The sequence below is a fragment of the Talpa occidentalis genome, unplaced genomic scaffold (genome assembly GCF_014898055.3).
Source record: "Talpa occidentalis isolate TD23 unplaced genomic scaffold, MPIMG_talOcc4v2.1 talOcc4.14, whole genome shotgun sequence".
Classification (NCBI taxonomy): Eukaryota; Metazoa; Chordata; class Mammalia; order Eulipotyphla; family Talpidae; genus Talpa; species Talpa occidentalis.
Genome location: NW_023601433.1, coordinates 45,160,883 through 45,180,940, shown reverse-complemented (window position 1 = coordinate 45,180,940; position 20,058 = coordinate 45,160,883). Strand labels below are relative to the sequence as shown.

General features: G+C 39.3%; 1 protein-coding gene across 1 annotated transcript in view; it reads left to right on the top strand.

Moving 5' to 3' along the window:
- Positions 1-20,058, top strand: part of DISC1 (DISC1 scaffold protein) — a 315,559-nt gene that overhangs the window by 127,036 nt on the left and 168,465 nt on the right. Inside the window, exons 7-9 of the mRNA XM_054694671.1 lie at positions 1,491-1,545; positions 7,092-7,194; positions 14,551-14,739. Of these exons, the coding sequence (XP_054550646.1) occupies positions 1,491-1,545; positions 7,092-7,194; positions 14,551-14,739 (347 nt within the window). The remainder of the gene's footprint in view (positions 1-1,490; positions 1,546-7,091; positions 7,195-14,550; positions 14,740-20,058) is intronic.

Genomic DNA, 20,058 nt, shown 5'->3' with positions numbered 1-20,058 from the left:
CTGACTGCAACTTGCCTTGATGTTTCTTTAAAAATTACTTTAATTGTTGCAATAAAGTAACAATCAAAATCAACAAGCAACTATAGACCAGAGACACACTATGGAGGGGCAGAGGGAGGAGAAGAAGGATTAGGGTCAGAAAAAGGGGGTGGGAATTGTTGGGGAATATAACCAAAATGATAATGCATACATTATGCAAAAATGAAAAATGATGTAAGAATTATATAAAAGAAAATAATTTATTTAAAAAATTGCTAACCACATTGAAAATATAACAGATACTCATTTATCTACCACTGAGATTAAATATTAGCATTTTCCTTATATTTACTTTGATTCTCTTTTCCTAAATGAATATACAAACATTGCAGATACAGATAGGCCTTCCCCTTCCACTTTTCCTCTCCCCATCTACCAGAAAGACTCCTTCCTTTGGTGGTGTTATCTCTCACTACTCACCTACGTAAACTATTTGGTGAGTTGTGTCCACGAAATATCTCCCTGAAATTTCTTTGTTCCTTCTCTTTTCTTTGAGGGCTAGTTTATTTTCCAACTTGTCCAGCAAGCTTTCCCACCAGCCCCTTAGCTTCTAAATTGCTAAGGAAGTTATTATCTCCATTGCTCACTTGGAGACACTTACTCTGCCTGTGTCAGTTTCTAAATAGCAGCTTGATCCTAGTCTTGGGTTTCTGCTCCCTTTATAGTAATTTTTTTCCATCTTGTTTTATGTTATAGTTGATTGCCTGCATGTGTTTTTTTCCCATTAGATAACAACATTCAATATAAGATCTGAGTTTTAGTTTCATTCATTCATTCTGCAGGTTATGAAATTCCTGCTAATAAGCTCCAGCAATTGTTTTAAGCACTGAGAATACAGGAGTGAACACAATAGGCAGTTGCAGTGATTGTGGGACATATATTCTAGTGGAGGAGAGAGAAATTATGAGAGTAGATGAATATGTCAAGGTGGTTAAGTGCCAAGGAGAAAAAAGCAGCAAGGAAAAGCCTGAAGAGTGAGGTAATTCTATTGTTGATATACATTAAATGTAGTTTTCTCTTATATGCTCTGCTTCTCTGCTAAGTGCAGAAGGTGCCTGGTACATATTTGTTGAATTACACAGCAGACTCAGATATTTGATAACTTGCCCATGAGACTCTAAGAGGCCAGTGTACACCATTCTCCTTGGAAGGTGTTGATAGGATGCAAATTTTAATCCTTTGCTGTCAGGAGTACCTCTGGATTGTTCCTTCACTCTCTCAGTAGGCGTGCATGATAGACATAACAGATTTTGATACTGATTTAAGGAGGGAAAATATGCTTCCCAGTAGCCTGTTAATTCCATAGTCATATGGAGCCAATTTGATGTCATCCTTCTCACTGTTCTTCAGCCATTGGGCTGATGGAAGTTTCACTGTTTCAGTGAAGACAGGTGCGGTGTTACTGAGCTATGACACCAAGAAGGCTAATGCTGTCTTTCTAATCCTTCTAGCCTGCAGGACAGGATAAAATCCCTCAACTTGTCACTTAAAGAAATCACTGCCAAGGTAAGTACTTTTCTATGTCCATTTTCCAAAAATATCTCTGAGGTTTTCTTTTGACTGATTTTCATGTCTAACTCACTACACACCTGGATTCCGGAAGAAATGTAGACTTGGGAAGATACTGTGCAGAGAAGGCACTGAGCCAGAAGAGCCAGAGTGGGGGTGGCTCCCTGTGGAGGTCTTGACTCTTGGGCTCCCAGGAACTGTCTGGCTTGGCCTTTGCTCCCAAAGGAGTTTGTCAGTGTTGGGCATGGAAAAAGACTTCTGTGCCCCCATTAAATACCTTTGCTACAAAAGACTTTTAAGATGGGAGTACTTTGAGAAATTAGTTATGTTTCCTCTCAGGAGGACAGGGTTCAGGTCCTCACAAACATATGGCTATGGTATAGTAGGTGATTACTTTTTGCTTTTTAAAATTGACTTTGGGAAAGTTTGTTCAATAAATGGTGCTGGGAAAACTGGGTCGCTACATGCAAAAGAATGAAGCTTGACCACTACCTCACACCATACACAAAAATCAACTCAAAATGGATTAAAGAACTAGACATAAGACCTGAAACCATAAAATACATAGAAGGAAATATAGGCGAAACACTACGGGATTTGCACATCAAAGACATCTTTACAGACACATCACCCAAAGCAGTGATAGTGAAGACAAAGATAAACAGCTGGGACTACATCAAATTAAAGAGCTTCTGCACAGCAAAAGAGACAATAACAAAAACAAAGAGAAACCCCACCAACTGGGAGAACATTTTTGCACCCAACACTAATGATAAAGGACTGATCACAAAAATCTGCAAAGAGCTGATGAGACTCAACAACAACAAAGAAAATAATCCAGTCAAAAAATGGGCAGAAGAGCTAAAAAGAAACTTCTCTGAAGAGGAAATGCAAATGGCCAACAGACATATGAAAAAATGTTCAACATCACTTGTAATCAGGGAAATGCAAATCAAAACTACCATGAGATACCATCTCACACCAGTGAGAATGGCACATATTAAAAAAACTAGCAACAACAAATGTTGGCGAGGATGTGGAGAAAAAGGAACTCTTGTGCACTGTTGGTGGGAGTGCAAACTGGTCCAACCACTATGGAGAGCTGTGTGGAGATTTCTGGACCTACTAAACATAGAGCTTCCATATGATCCAGCAATTCCACTCCTAGGTATTTACCCAAAGGACACAGAAACATCAATTCCAAAGAGCACCTGCACTCCTATGTTTATAGCAGCACTGTTTACAATAGCTAAGCTTTGGAAACAACCCAAATGCCCAAAAATAGATGACTGGATCAAGAAGATGTGGTACATATATACCATGGAATATTACTCAGCATTCAAAAAAGATAAACACATGCAATTTGCAGCAACATGGATGGCACTGGAAGGGGTCATGCTCAGCGAAATAAGACAAAAAGAAAAAGAAAAATACTGGATGGTCTCACTCATAGCAGGAATCTAGAAAACTTAAATAAGGGACCAGGAAAATGAATATAAGAAAGTGAAAATCAAAATCAACAAAAAACTATGAACCAGAGACACTTTTTGGGGGGTGAGGGGCGGGAGGGGAAGGATTGGGGTCAGAATGGGGCGTTTGCAATTGTATGGGGGAATATAAAAATAAAATTTAATATTTAAAAAAAAAAATTGACTTTGGAATCGTTTTGCCTATTTAATCTGCCATTGACGTATCATGTCAAGACCTTGGTTTGTGTAGAGATAAAGTGTGCTTTCATTGTTCTCTGGGAGCACATGGTCAATTCAATTGCATAGTCAATGTGGTGCTTCCTGAGGGTAGATTACTATCTTAGATTACTATCTTCCTGAGGGTAGATTACTATCTGCAGAGACAATCATACCCAGCTGAGTTATTGACAAACTGTGAAGGAGGATCAGTTATTCTGAATTACTAAAGGTGACAGAGAACTGGGTATGAATTAAGATTCATGTTAAGATTAATTAATTAATTAATATTCAATTCTCTGTTCTCTGTCACAGTTCTCTGTCTCCTTTAGTAATAAAGTATACTAAGGTATACTTTAGTAATAAAGTATTTGTGTTTGGTCTGGGAAACAGAGTGGTCATGTAATAGCTGAAATGTAAAAAGAGAAGGTCTCTGAGCAGAAAGCAAAGCAGACAAAATCTGCTGACCTGGAAGGAATCCTTTCTAGAGAAAGTGATCAGGAAGACCTGCCCAGGACCTCGCAGGGCCATGCAGCTAAGCCCAGGTTTGGGGGTGGGCTGTTGGACTTGTGTGTCATTGGTAAGCATCTCCAGTAACTCTGGCCTTTTCCCTACTTTTGGTATTTAATTCATTCTTGAAAAAACATTGAATGATTTTGCTAAAAACCACGCAGTAACAGTTTGATGGGCATTTTTGCCCTGCATGAAAGAACAGATTCCTTTTAGCATTCAGTCTTGTTCAGAAGATGGCCTTGGGTTCAGGAACCTGAGCTGCTTGGGAGCTGCCCTGCCCTCCTTTGGAGCTTCCCGCAAAGAAAAGAGCAGGAGACTCACAGCACTGCTCTATTTGGGGCAGTGGAGGTCGTGAGTCCCCAGGCAGAACTCTGGTAAAGGGCATTTATCTTAGGCTTTTATATTGAGTGGGGCTAAGACCATTCCCCTGCCCAAGTGGATGATGAAGGGAGACTGACTCAGTTTACCAGTTTTGTTATATGTAGCAGGACAGCAAGTGGGCCTGAATTCCTGCTGTGTAAGTCACAACCATGCAGCCCAATTGCATCCATAACCCTATCAATATCCACCACCGTGACTTCTAGGCAAAGCCATAGGGAGGAGAGAAAAGGACAAAGCCTCCTGCAAGAGGTAGAAATACTCCTTCTGTATTTCTTTTGGAAATATGTGCCATTTATCAGGTGCATCCTAAATTTCTGTGTAGAGGTAAAAGATAGGGGGACTTTTAAGTTTGGTTTTCAATTTTTTGCATATCAGAACATATAGTGATTACACTATAATGAGTTTGTATCTCTACAGTGAGTATGCAGGTGTGCATATTACATAACACAGGCAGTGTTTATATAGGTGTATATTTTGTATGACATTTTATACAGTGTATATACAAACATATGCACGTGCACAAGACATTGGAATTGGTTGCTAATCTCCAGCTACTGTTAAAACTTTGGATTTGCCCATATACCAAAAATAGTTTACTTTGTTTGCCTAGCTGCTCTAATGCATTTACAAAAAACTTGTAATTTCTTTGTTTTTCCATAGGAGTAAGGAATTCATGTCTAAGATTTAAAAATGCAAATGTAAAAGTTCCATTTGATAATGAGTCCTCAGGCTCCAATTGAATTTGTAAATTCAAAGGAGATGCAGATTTTCTGGTCTGTGTGTGTGTGTGTATGTGCGCGCACACATGCTTGCATATACATGCACATGCATGAATATGTGTGTATGTGGACATATCAGTCAACAGAGAATTAAAACAACTACCCAGTCACACAAAATAACTTTCTGTCCACTGCGGGTTTGATTGACTGGTGACCTTGAGGTAAAAGTTGTAGTTCAAATGTTTTCTTTCTTTAGTCTATTAGATACATAGATCAGATATTCTTTTGAGTCCTCTCTCAAGGAAAGATGGAAACTTCCTTCCATTCATTACTTTTCTTGACTCTTATGGGTTACCCAAACCAAAGGTAATTAAGGGATAAATGAGATGGAAGAAATAGTTGGAAATAAATGGGATATCTGGAGATTGGTCGATATTAGATTACATTTAGCAGAGCCTGAAAGAATTTACATTGCAACTTAATAAGAAGATTTAGAGAGGTTGTTTCATATTAATAGTGACAGCTTGAAGGATAGATTTGCTCAACAAAGGAGAAACTGACCCAGTCATGATTAACAGAAACTGTTAACTAAAATCAGAAATATAGTGGATGAGACATTAGTGTTATGACTGGTGTTACAGAGTCATAGAAATGTTCTTGAACTTCTGATGACATTCTTAGATGATGGGTGAAGATGTGCCGGTCTTTGGGTAGAGAGCCTAAGACTTACTGCTCGGGGGTTGAGGGTGAGGATGCTGTCCAGAATATCTTCTTTTTAACTCCCAGTTCTGACATCCTGCCAAATCTCACTACTATTGAAATGGGTCTTGGAATCCATACATGTGTATGCTCAGCTCTGCTGGTGCAGACTTTGGGTTAGAGGCTGCCACACTGTCACCTTCATCCAGAGAAAGAGTTTTAAAGAGAGATTTGGCAAATGATAGCCTCTGGACAGAAAATAACTTGTTTAGGGCCATGGAAGAAATACTGTACTGTTTCGGGCGTGTTGGGTGAGGCTTCCGCTGATTCTAAAAACAATCGCAATTTCAGCCTCAGATCAGCAAAATCTTTCAAGTTGATGGTATCTAGCAAGGTCTAGATTCTTTTGGGGAAATTAAATTTTTTATTTTCTCTGAGCTCTGTGAATCCAACTGGGTTATTTTTAACTATTGAATGAAATCTTAGATTTTTAGCAAGAAAAAGAGGGAGACTTCCCCGTGGATCATCCCAATATGTCTCCACACATGTCATCCTTATTCAGCTGTGCCATATGCTTTTGTTCAACTGGAATTGTTCTAGCTAGCTCATTAATCTCAGTATAGATAGCCATTGACTGTGAAGTTTAGCTTTAAACAAAAGAAAACATTTGGATGTTTTAGCTTCAAACAAAAGAAACGATAACCTAAGACATTTTGAAAAAAGAAACTGAGCTTTAAAATTTTTGCTATTTTTGATAAAGCAACGGACACACAGGAAGAATTTAGAGTACCCTGGAAAAATAAAATCACAAAAACTGCAAACCTCACAGAGATCTCCTTGCCCATTTTTCAAAGCTGACTTTTCAGCAAATATGAACCCTCAAATTTTAATTAGACAGCATCTCTCAATTATGTCTTGGTAAGTGATTCAATTTAGTCTGTTGCTCTGCCCTTGAGCTTAGAGGTTGTGGGCTTTTATTGATGCTTACTATCTGTGAGACACAGCAATGTCTGCTCTCACAGAGCTTGCATTCTAGCCAGGGGCCTAGAGGGTGGCCATTTTGATGTGCATAATTAGCAGGTCTCCCAGGTGACATTTGAACAGAGCCCTGAAGGGTGTAAGTGAGCTGAGTTAACTGGGGCAAGAGTATTTTAGGAGGAGGGAGTAAGTAGCTAAGGCCCCTGAGAAGGGAGCAGGCAGAGTGAAGAAATTTTTTTAGTTGATAGTTTCTTTGTTGTATTGGCTCATATCAATTTTGGTTTCCGGTGTGGTGAAAGGTACAGAACCTATTTGAATATGCAAATGTTTGCATTATTAGTCCTCCTTCCTCTCTTACCTTTCCACCTTCTTCCTTATTTCTTCCTTCCTTTCTTTTTGCATTCCTTCCTTTTTAAGAACTCTCCTCCAGTTACTCTTTACCACCCCTCTTAATTATTTATAACCTCCTTAATTATTTATAAACCAGAAATCTCTCAACTGGCTGATTTATTGTCATCTGATTTTTACCTGAATAAACAATGACTCATGGCTCTTTATCCCCCTCTAGGTGTGCATGAGTGAGGAACTCTGTAGCACTCTGAGGAAGAAAGTTAATGACATTGAAACCCAACTACCAGGCTTACTTGAAGCCAAAATGCTCGCCATATCAGGTAACTGGAGAGAGAGGAGACTTAAGAGCAGCTGGAGTAAAATAGTGATGATCACCACCAAATCCGTGTTTTGTCTTTGATTAGCATTTTCTGTGTAACATATGTCCTACTCAGATATCTTGAAGCTTTTATGGGGAGTTTCCTAAAACTGATGGAATAGATAGGCATCATGATTTTCTCATGAAGTGGTGATAAGGCTCTTAAAAATACAGATGAACACATAATATACAATGTACTATTAGCATTGGTACTGTATTTTGGACTTCCAATTCCTAAAACAGGAATTGCATACAGTTTAGACACTAGATGCTGAATAACCTATAATTCTACCCAATGTTATATAGGATTATGTATCTATGGATGCTCAAAGAATATTACTGGGTGTGATCAACTGTTTTCTATAGGAGGACAGACTAATGACATGAGACAAAGTAATATAATTAGTTTATTTTTATTTATTTTTATTTTTTTAAAAAGATTTATTTATAGAAGCACTGGGTACAGTCAGAAGTGCGGGAGGGTGAGAGAATTCACCAGAGACAGAGCGGAGTGCAGAGCAGGCAGAAGGACCGAAGTACACTGCTGAGGGGGGCAGCGGGCGGCAGGAGAGGTCTGCGCACCATGTGGGACCCTCCTCTGGTGGCCGGGGAGCAGCCGGGGATCAAACTGGCACTGCAGAGGCTGCGGGCAGCTTTGCAACCCAGCGCTCAACCGCTGTGCCACCGGGGAGGCCCGATATAATTATTTTAATAGTCTTGTTTTATTACAGAGCAATCCTAATGTGAAATGGGTTGGCCTGACTGTGGGTCCTCACCTGCACCCTTAAAAGGGATTTATAATGAGACTCAACTGCAGGCACACACAAAAAGGGTAATAAGGGTTTATTTACAAAAAGGGGAGATGAAGAAATGAATAACTTAGGGAGAAAGAGAGATAAATTGGTGAATGTGTCCTACCGGTTCTGCTGATCTGGGACCCCAACAGCACGCTGAAAACTGTTGAAAAACCAAGGTCCCCCAAGGTCCACATATCTTGTTATACACCAATCCTGGATGCTTAACTCCACCCTCAGTTCCCAGCAGTCCCCCCTTCAGTGGTGATGACATTATGGGATTTGTAGTCCTTGTTGTTGATACCGGAATTGTCAGGCCTAGTCTCCCAGCCGGGATCGGATTCCAGGCTGCAGGGCAGTGCTGAGCCCCAGCCGCTAGACCCTCCACGGGTTGGTGTCTCACGAAGCCGCAGCAGGAACTTCGCAGACGCTCAGGCAAGCAAGCAAGAAGCGCAGGTTTATTTAGAAGAAAAAAAAAATTATTGAGGAGAAAAAGAGCAGAAATAAAGTGGGACTCCCAGGCCAGGGAACCAGGCCTGGGAGGGGCAAGGAAGCCAAAGTGGAGTTGTGTCTCAGGGAATATATACCTTTTTTTCCCTCATTATTCTAAAGCTCCACCAGTCTCTTTGTGATTGGTTAGTTCTCGGCTGTTTCACTTAATCTGCTACTGAGTAGGGGATCTTCACGTTCCTTATCTAACAGCTTTCTCTTTCCCCATTTGTTGCATCTTTAAATTTATGGCCCAGTCTTCTGGATGGGCATCCCTGCATTGAAGTTAAACAGCTGCCCTTCTAATGTGTCCATAAATTAAACCACTCTCCATTTCTCCAATCTCCGCCTCCCTTTACCACCTGAAGGAAACCAGGACCAGCATTAACAATGTTGTCCTTGGTTCTGGGATGTTTGTTTTTCCTAGTGGAATGGGCTACTTTCCATTTGGTTATCCTTATCTCTGAAGCCTCCCTAAATTCTTCAGAGGTCCCCTCCTGCACTGTCCCTAAAACTGCCTAATAACCCTAGCTTGCCCTGTCTCATTGTCATGGGTCTCTTTGGTCTGGGGTGGGGGTGGGGTCCATAAAACATTAGTGGAGTTTGTTCAGGACATCCTTTCCGCCAACAATTACAGACTGTAGATCTTTGAAGGTTTTTTCAGTGGGTCATTTTTCAGTTTAATCTGGTAGTTATTAAGGGATGTATTTCCCCATGCATTAGTAGATTGAAAACCCCAGTGTCTGAAAATAATCCCTTACCCTGTTATTTGCATAGTGCTTTAAAACTTTTATCTGCATCTGTTATTTTTCTTATTTTTACAACAGCAATATTAGGTGAGTGGGAGGGATACTATGGCATCCAGTAAACAGATCATGAGATTGGGGTCCTTGGTTGAGTTCACTCAACTAGCTAAGTGGTGCCAGATCAGGTGTTATACTCCATTGTAATCCATGTATTTTTTAACTGACTTATGTAATGACATCCTCCAGTATTCTCTGAGTTTTATAGGTTGAATGAACCCATAGCTCATCAACTTCAGAAGAATCATAAAAATTTAACGAAAAGGTATAATAATTACATGTATGGGTTTTAAATGGCATTTTAAGAAGGAATACAATAATTGGCAGCTTCTGCTCTTCAGGTCATTAAACAACTAATGTTGGCAGCTAATGAGCAATTTGGTTCCCGGTGCAGTCATGCGTATTATTTACAGCCAGTAGAACATGGAAATGTGAACGAGGGACTTGCCTCTTAACAGCTTCACATGCCATTCACTTGGAATTATTGCCCCATTTGCTAAAAGAAAAAAAAAAGAAGATTGACTACAGTCTTGCTTCTGAGTTAGGGGTTTTGCCTTTCTTAATCAATATATCTTTTCCAGAAATACAGGTGGATAGTGTCTCTATTAAGCCCAAGAGAGGAGAAACATAATTCAGGCAACAGAGATAGCCTTCTCCCAAGTGGGAAAAACCTCTTTTTCGACTCCCAAGGAAAATCCCTACGATGGTATAGAGCACATGGGGCTAGGCTTTCTGTTTACCTCTTTGATCAGCTGAGAAAAGCAGTGAGGCCTGATTGGATGAGGAATGACTGAGTTCACTGGGATGAAAAGTCACCTCTTAACCTGCCTTCTTTTCCTGCTCACTCTTCAGTCTCTTTGTGGATGGACCTTTCAGTCAATGGGTCATTTCCGGAGATTGTGCCGGGCCAGACTGGTCATCTTCTTTTGCAACTTCTGTTCTTAATGGGATTTGTTTCCATTCGAGCTGTACTACACTGGGAGGGCCTGAGGAGAAAAAACTATTTCTCTTGGGATCCTGATGGGTTTATTTCAGTGCCTTCAGGATGGCAAACCTCACTCCCTTAGATGACAACCACAATGTAAACATTTCCAAAGGAAGCCTTCTCTGTTTTGGGTTCCCTTGAGAAGGTGGGTGTGGGGGGAGGCAGGTGGGGGCCATAAGTGAAAGGGCCTTGAGATTCTGAGAAGCTCTATTGACTGGAGGGGATCTTAGAGAATGTTCTTAAGATTCTTAGAGGGCCTTTTGTTTGTCTGAACGTTTTTACGATTCACTGTCTTATGTCTCCTGTTCAGGTTTGAGCTGTCGGGTAAGGCCCTTTAGTATGCATTTCTGGCTCCCACCTTTCCATGTTTGACTCATCCACTGTTATTGATCTGATCCATCTGTTGAGTCATTGGTTATTTTTTTCTTGGGCTTTGACTAATATGTGTCACTCAAAAGATAGCCAATAAGAGTAATTTATTTAGGAAAAAGGACACTCCTTTGTTGATTCCTGATCTCCAGATTCTTTTATTTCCATTCCTCTTTTGGGTTTCCCCTCAGCTTGAGATACATTTTCTTTCCCACTTTTCTCCTGTTATCTATTTCCAAGGCACAAATAGTTCAAATAACCATTTATTCTTAAATAACACATCAAGATGTCTCTGGCACCCCAAGCCATTTATTTTTTAAATATGGTTCTATCCAATTTCACTTTTCCTTTATAGAAAATAAAAATGATCTACACTTAAATATATATTCATTGCAGACAAAAGTGTTATCAATGGCAACCTGAAATCTTTCTTAGCTTATGATTTGGGGGAAATGATACCATTCTAGAAAATAAACTCGATTTTCTAGATAAATAGAAAATGTTTCCCTCTCTAAAAATGTCCATGAGTTGGAGGCCTCCCCTGGTGGTGCAGGCGGTTGAGTGCCACACTGTGAAGCTGTCCGCAGCCTCTGCAGCACTGGTTCGATCCCTGCTGGCGGGCGAGGGTCCCAAATGGAGCGGCAGACCTCTCCTTTTGCGCTCGCTGCTCCCCTCAGCAGTGTATTTCGTCAATCTAGCCTGTTCTGTTCCCTGCTCTGTCTCTGGTGAACCCTCTCACCCTCCCATGCATCTGGCTTGTACCCCGGTTCTTATATAATAAATAAATCTTTAAAAAAAAAAAGTCCATGAGTTATATCAATGACTGGAGGAGATGATAGACCCTTTAAAGGTTTTTCAAAGATGATGTCTATATAAATGTAAATAATGTGAACACTTACCAAATGAGAAGCAAAGGCTGGTATTCAGAACTTGCTAGAGCAGGGAGTCAGCCACTATCACTTTTGTGTTGGCAGAGACAGAGGCAGGCAGAAGAGTGAGAAAATTTTGTAGTGACTAAAAGGGAAGGTTTTTGATGCCATTGGACTGGAAGCTGTTGGCCTGGGGGAGCTGGAGGTATTAAGTGGAACACCCTATGTGATTGGTTAGTGGAGCATATTTGTTTTTTTTCTGGTTGGTCCTAAGTTGGACCATAGGAGGGACAAAAATTAGAGAAGCTGTCTGTTATTAATCAAATCGTGGCTTTTTGGGGCCAATTGTTGCAGAAGTTATTGCTTAGTTTGCTGAACTGCTACTGGAGATAAACAGTCTCACTTCGTCCAGGTTTATTTATTTTCTGCCCTATGGCCTGCTGTCTCCCAGGGCTGCTTAATATAGCTATGGTTGGTTTCCGGGGTAGGTTACTGCAGACTGTGGGGTAGCAGTCTACTTCCATATATGAACTGGCTACTGTCTGTTGGTGTATTTAGTCTCTCACCAGGCATCACATGTTCTTAAGCTGTTTGAAGCAGCCTCTGTTTGATGTGAAATCCTGTGTGTTCCAGTGTATGTCCTCCCTCATCTTCTCTATGAAATGTATGACTGTCTAAATGTTTGATGTGCGAAACCAGTCCTGGGGCTCTGCTCACAGAAAATGCTTTTTGTCATCTCAGAGAATCAGTCACTGGAAGAAAGAAACAAAACTGACAAGTCAGCAAATTTCAGCTGAAACAACTTTCATGGGAAGGGGTGTGTGTGTGTGTGTGTGTGTGTGTGTGTGTGTGTGTGTAGGGGACAGTTTTTGGGGCTTATTTATCACCTATGTTCAGATTCCTCAAGTTCACATGTGGCAGGTAGTCTTGATATCACTGAGGGGAGGCTATGAATGATAGGTTGTGGACTTCTCTACCCATCTACTTGAGCTTAGAGCTCCTTAAAAGATCTGGTGTTATGCCAGAAAAAAAAGTAGGTTTCAATTATTTTTCGCACTGGTTTTATTACTTTTCTCCCAACAAAGAAGTATAACTCAAATTTGGGTAGGTAAAAGTGTATCATTGTAAATAAAATTATCTGTGGATCCAAGCAAGTATACTCTGTGCGTGTGTGTGTGTGTGTGTGTGTGTGTGTGTGTGTGTGTACTGAGTGGGTGAAATATCCCATATAAGCACATCCCCTTTGTGCAAAAGATGATTTGTGGTCATCTTTGGACCAAATCACTTACTGAACTGTATTTTGTAAACACCTAACATGAGTTTGGAGATACTGAGTTCAGTTTCATTAACTACATATGGAGTCTTAGAACTCCAAAACTTTGTAAGATCGGTAAAGTCATCCTCTGGGCTTCGGTTTCTTCATCTGGAAACTAAAGACAATCATTGTAACATCCCTTTCCTGGATTGTTGTGAAGATTAAATAAGACAGTTGATATAAGAAGAGCTCTGTCGTCTATAAAATCAGGCTGTCAAATAATGGTCACGGAAAATAACCCCCAATACTATGCTGTAAAGGAGGGTCAGTATTTTAATTCAGAGATGCTGAGGATAAAGTTAGAAAGAAGAGTGGGTGAAATGAGCGCCAACTTTGTTGTATACCTAGAGGTTTTTGATTGTGCTATTGGTGGAATGAAATCTTTTGACAGATGCTTAAAAAAACCCACCTGAATGCCCAAATACAGTTCGCTAGGGAGGAGGCAGGCATATGTGAGGTGTGATGGCAAAGGCGGGACATTCATCTCTACACAAATCCTCCTGTGGCATTTAGGAAAGGGCCCATTAAAGTTACGGAGATTGGGGTCACGGGGTCACTGATGGGACTTCCTTTAGAGATCAACGTTGACTTTTCTGAATTTTCATCACAGAGCTCTTGGCTGGCTTTAGTCATCAGGCAGGGCTAACATCAGGCAAGATTTACCTCATGGGTTTGAATCCCCAGCCAAAATGCTTATAAAATATTAACTGAGGGCAGTGTAGCATTTTATCATGGCTTGGGTTTTGATATTAACTGTCTCTCTGGGAATTTATACTCATTCTGCATATATAAAACTTCCACATCCATCACTAGGCATTTCCCCAAACCACATTTTTTAGGATCAAGGCAGGGACTCAGGTTTTAATTAATGATCTCTCATATTTTATTGAGGGGCCTGCTCTCTAGGGCTTGTCATGAATTGCAGGGAGGTCTGAGGATGGATTTCCAGAAAACCTTCTGTTTATGCATTCCTTATATAGAGTCTCTTCCAGTTTGTTTTGGGGGGGGGGACTTTTCTCTTTGAACTATTTGTGCAGGGAATGACACACTGGGGCACATTTTTCTAGTGTCTCTGGGGGCCCAGTTGGTTCCCACTTTTTTATTCACTCTCATGCTTGAAAATGTGGGGCACAGAACAGGCAGATCTACTGAAATACACTGCTGAGTGTAGCAGCTCGTGAGACAAGAGAGGTCTGCTGCACCATGTGGGTAGCTCCCTGGCCGGGGATAGAACTTATGTCGCTGTGGCTGGTACTAGCTTAATAGTGCTGTCTTTAACCCCTGCACCACTGGGGGGATTCCTCCTCTAATATTCATCTCTTTGACATTTGGATATTTGAATGGAGGAATACTATGTGATTGCTCTAATGGGTTTCTTCTACCCATAGTTCATCTGGGACATTTTTGTGTCATCATGTTTTACAAGGACATGAATTAGCGAATGGAACCCCCTAAAACAGATATAACAAATAAGGGGATAGGGAGACTGGAGGTTTTCCAGCTTATGGAGGAAAATCAATCAGTGTTTTTCCAGATTCCTCCATAGAAGGAGGAATATTATGAAGTTTGACATAATTAAAAAGTTTAGTGTGCTATATCTACACTGTTGATGCACGTTAGCTGTTGCTAAATCTTCCTTGTGTGGGGATACTGTAAAGCCTGATTCCTTCCTTCTCTCTCACAATGTGCTGCAGGAAACCATTTCTGTATGGCCAAGGAGCTCACGGAGGACATTACATCATTAACATCAGAGAGGGAAGGGCTGAAGGGACTCCTTAACAAGCTGCTGGTGCTGAGTTCCAGGAATGTCAAAAAGTTGGGAAGCATTAGAGAAGATTACGACAGACTGAGAAGAGAACTGGACCATGGGGAAACAGCCTATGGTAAGTGGTTACAACTTTTGTTTGATGAACGGTTTGTGATGTTTATTGTTTGGTGTGGCTGAACAGGTTGTTCTATGCTTCATGTGCATGCCACAATGGAGGGTGTCCTCCAGCATTTTTCCTGGAGTATTTTGTTGGCAGGATTGTTGGCAAATGGGGTAGGATTACCTGTTGGTTTTTGTGTTGCTGTTCATATATGAAATTTTTTATAGTGTATTTTTTAATTAAATATTTTTTATATTTATTTTCTTACATCATTGTTAATTTTTGACAGTATTTGATTTCTCCCCTCAAGTGTAGTTCCCATAGTTCTCCTACCACCACGGCACCCATGGTCCATTACCACAGTCCCTTATGCTCTTCCTGACCCTATTTTGACCCATATACCCCTCTCTCCCTGCCCTGCCCTGCTGTATTCCTCAGATATATGTTTAGTTTGCAGGTTTTGTCTTTTTTTCATGACCCTTTGTTTGGTTTCTCTATATTTCACATATAAGTTAAATCATCCTAAATTTATCTTTTTCCTTTTGATTTATTTCAGCTGGCATAATCCCTTACAACTTTAACCATGTTGTTGGAAATGGCTTTAGTTCATCTCTTTTGATTGCTGAGTAGTATTCCATTGTGTGTATGTACCACATCTTCTTGAGCTACTCATCTGTTATGGGGTATTTAGATTGTTTTCATATTTTGACTATTGTAAATAGTGCTGCAGTTAACATAGCAAAGTTTCCTTTTGAATTAGTGTTGTTTTTTCCCTCCTCCTTTACCCAGTTTTTGCTAATAATCTTGTGATTACTTAGAACAGTTTCTCCCTTGGCACAGGCCTTGAGAATTTTCTGTGTTTTGCAATTACCATCCTTTTGTTTTTTGACTCAGTCTTGCTTACAAAATCACAGAGTAAAGCAGGCCGACTCAAAAAATTGAGAAAAGACTTTGAACTAGCTCTTTCATGAATAAGCTTTTCTGAGAGTGTTTTTCTTAGGAAGAATGTTGTAGAAGATGCTTCAGCTTAAGTAACTGCTTACCAGTGTAGTTAAAGTATTCTCATGTTCTCTTCATGTTCCAATTGTTAGAAGTAACTAAGGTTTCCTTGAGTTTTCTCCCTGAGCGATTGTCTGAGAAGATGTCAGTTCAGTACAAATTGATAAAATAAAAACTTTTTTCTTACTACAAATGTAAGAATCTCTGATGCATCAGTTTCTAAGTGCAGAATGATGTATGATGTAAATTCAGATGTCAAATATATTAGATGTTAGAAGCTATTTCTTCTCTAGTAAAAAAAGAAGAAGAATATCCAATTTATAGGCTATTACATGGTACAGTCTAAATGAGGTAACATAGAGACCCTCAGATATTTGCACATGTGTGTGTGAGTGGGTGTGAGTATGCACATGTGTGCTTCACTTGCATTTCTCTTAGGAGCTAGAAGTTGATGTAAGGAAAAGGGCATATATAGCATAACATGCCCTCATAATAAATGCTGTTTACTGGGAGAACGAAATACATATATACTATTAAATGACTATATTTTCATAGTATGATTCTCTAAAAAGAAATAAGAAAGAAATGGTTATATGAAGCAGCCACATTTGAAATAGGTCTATTTGAAAACACTACACAAATCGAAGGAAACAAAGGTTAGTATTTAGAACCAAATAAAGAAATATGAAATCAGCTAGCAGAAATTAAGCGTGCCATTACACAGTGAATACATTTTGTTTTGAAGACTTTCTGAATTGTGTAGCGAGATTCTTCACACATCTACATTGGTTCAGAGCTTTTTGTTTTTTTCATTTCTGCAGGTACAGTCTTGTTTTTGCCAAACATATATTAGACTCTATATTTGAACCTTAATATATAACTATAGTTCCAAGGAATGACAATCCCCTTCCCCATATATCATAGCGTGATTTATTGTCATGATGGGCATTGGACATTTGAAACAAATTTTATTGATTTAAAAAATGTATAAATAATGAAAACTATGAAAATTTTCATGTTATCACAACCTAATCTTTGGCACAAAATGAGGAAATGGTTATATCTAAGAATAAAGAAGACATGACAAATTTGGACAAATTTAGTCCAATGATGTTTTCATTTGAACGTTGAGCACTTGAAAGCCATTAATATCTCTTTAACAAAATGAGCTGCATAGTATTTTTTGAATCTCATCATTGTCACTTCACTAAGTATTTTCAAAATGATGAATAAAACATAAACAAATGGAATAAGAGATTGTTACCATGGTTGATTCTAAATTGCAGATGGCTCATTACTGTTATGAAGATTTTCTTTATCTTTTATATGTGGATTTTGCTGCTTCAGCTACTCTTTTCCCTATTCTTTTGGTTGGAGCTAATTTTTAACCAACCTGAGGTGACTTGGCTTTTAGTGAGCCAAATTAATAATGGTGGGTTGCTAAGAATGTAGGAGACAAATAAATAAATGATAAATTCCTTAGTAAACTGAAGCTTTTGCCTATTGAAATGTAGTAGGCTTAGGCCAAAGTCCATATCTTGTCATTTGTTGGGTTTTGAGAGTTAACAATTCAGAGGGAGCTCTATGCACAAGTTTAATTGTAGAGCAAATATAAAGGAATAGTACATGTGTGCATGTACGTACCATGAGCGGAGTTCTTTTATTCTCAGGTAAAACATTTGAAAATAAGAAAAGGAATGAGCAATATGTAGGTTTTTTTTTTTTTTTTTTTTTTTTTGTGGGACCCTCGCCAGTGGCCAGGGAATGAACCGGTGCTGCAGAGGCTGCGGGCAGCCTTGCAGCCCAGCGCTCAACCGCTGTGCCACCAGGAGAAGCCCACAATATGTAGTATTCTTAAAAAAAATCTTGATTTCCCAGCAATGGTTGTAGAATGTGGCATGCAGGGGAAAAAGGCAATTAGAAATGGACAGGCAACTTCAGGCGGACAAAGGATCAGGCTCTTCTGTGTTGTTATTTTGTGCTTTTCAACATGTGACTTTCCTTCCAAGAGAGATGATGCAGCCATGTGCATGAGCAAGCCCACCCAGTGTCCTGTTTCTATAGCACCTGGGGAGATTTGTAGTCTTAGGGACTGATGATAAGTTTCTTTCATACAGAGAACTCATTCATGGAATAAGAATAATGGCTCATGACAAATGAACTTGTTTTACTGATCACTTACAATATCATTACATCTTATGTACCTGTCTAGGTTACCAGTGGTTATGTTTAAAAAGCACTGTTTTTATTTTTTATTTATTTTGATGTGTACCTGGCATGGTATTTTTAAATTTATTTAATTGTTTTAAAAGTACTTTCTTTGAAAAATTTATTTCCTTACATCTTTGTTAATATTTGGATAGTATTGGGCCTCCCTGGTGACACAGCAGTTGAGCGCTGGGCTGCGAAGCTGCCCGCAGCCTCTGCAGCGCTGGTTCAATGCCCCACCACCAGCGAGGGTCCCACATGGCACGCAGACCTCTCCTGCCGCCCGCTGCTCCCCTTAGCAGTGTATTTCGTCAGTCTGCTTGCTCTGCTTTCTGCTCTGGCTCTGGTGAATTTTCTCACCCTCCTGTGCTTCTGACTGTACCCAGTGCTTGTATAAATAAATAAATAAATAAATAAATAAATAAATAAATAAATAAATAAATAAATCTTAAAAAAAAATATTTGGATAGTGTTGGATTCTCCCCTCTGGTGTCGTTCCTGTATTTTTCCTACCACCATATCACCTGGCTCCACCACCAAGAGTCCCTTGTGCTCTTCCCTGCATGTTTTGCCTCCTTTCCCTCCCATTCCCTCTCCCATGCTGTATGGTGTGGTATTTTTTAAAATGGTAAAAATACCATAAATAATTGCTCATTTGCTGGGACCAGATCTTAAAACACAACAGTAGTTCTTTCTTCTTTTATTTTATGTTACAGACACAGATCTTAGATCTTATTTAAAAAATGTTTTAAAAATTCATTTTCCAAATTAATGAGTGCAGTGATAAGTTTTGATAGTCTTTCATAGAAGATGCTTGGCTTGTCTGAGTTGAATAATCAGATTGGGGTGTCAGTAGACAGAACAATATGATGAAAAAGGACTGAAATATGCCAAAGTACTCAAGGGCAAAGGGAGACAGAGATCATTACCCAACCTGCTGACTTTCATCCCAGTGACACACACTCTCTGTGAAGTGGTGAGAGAGGGATGAGCTTTAACCCCCCGTGAGCTGTTCTTAAGCTTTCAGGAGAACACTTTTGAATTCTGAGCAATTTTAAGTGCTGTGAAATAGAATGGAAAGCTAAATCTATTTTTCAATCCTTCAATACTTATGGAAATGAACTACAAACCTTTAATTATTGTGGATTCCAATTTTTTTTAAGGGAGGGTGAGATTAAAAAAAAATTCAGTAACTTTTTTACAGTTTGCTACATCTGCTCTTCAGAAAAAAGACAAGCCTGAGATTTACATAACTGTTTTTCTATCCCTTGTGTATAAGTTGGTAATCGGTATTGTACTTTATTAATATTGTTGATTTTTCACTGTAACTCAGATATAAAGGAAGCAGACGTCAAGGGGAGAGATTTAATCACAGAATAATCAGGGCTAGAATTTTAAATAGGACATCATTAGCATGTTAATGAATTTTCCCACTTTATGCCAGCTGCCCGAGTAGAAAAGACATTGCAGATGTAGCTCAAAAATCTGCCTGGGTGTGCAGCCCGGTGAACTGCCAGGAATTCGTGTAGAGGATCCATAAAATACGTAAAGGGATTCTCAGTGTGAATATCAAAAGGCAGGATTTCGTTTTTTCTGGGGATGATAGCTGGTTGTGTTCAGATTAAAATCATTTGCCTGTCAATTAGTAAGGAGAAAAAGGAAGGCAAATAAGGAGAAAGATAAAGGTAATAAAGTTGACGTGAAATCAACTTTTCAATGATGGTTTGAAGCAGAATCTATATTTTGTCTTAGATGAGAAAGCCCACATATTGGACTACTTCAGAACTTTTGAAATTGAAATAACTAGTAAAAGGAAGTATATATATTATTGAATATAACATCATCTACAAATAGTGATAGATTTCTTTTTATAGTTTTCCTTGCTTAATTGCTTTAGCTAGTACTTCTACTACTAGGTTGATTACCACTTTCAATGGTGAAAGTGGACATTTTTTGTCTTGTTCCAGATATTAGATGAAAAGTTTTCAGTTTTTCACCATTGAGTATGATGTTAGCTGTGGGTTGTTTATGTGGGCTCTCTCTCTATATATATATCTATATATCTATATATATCTATATATCTATATATCTATATATATAGCCTTTCTTATATTGCAGTCTATTTCT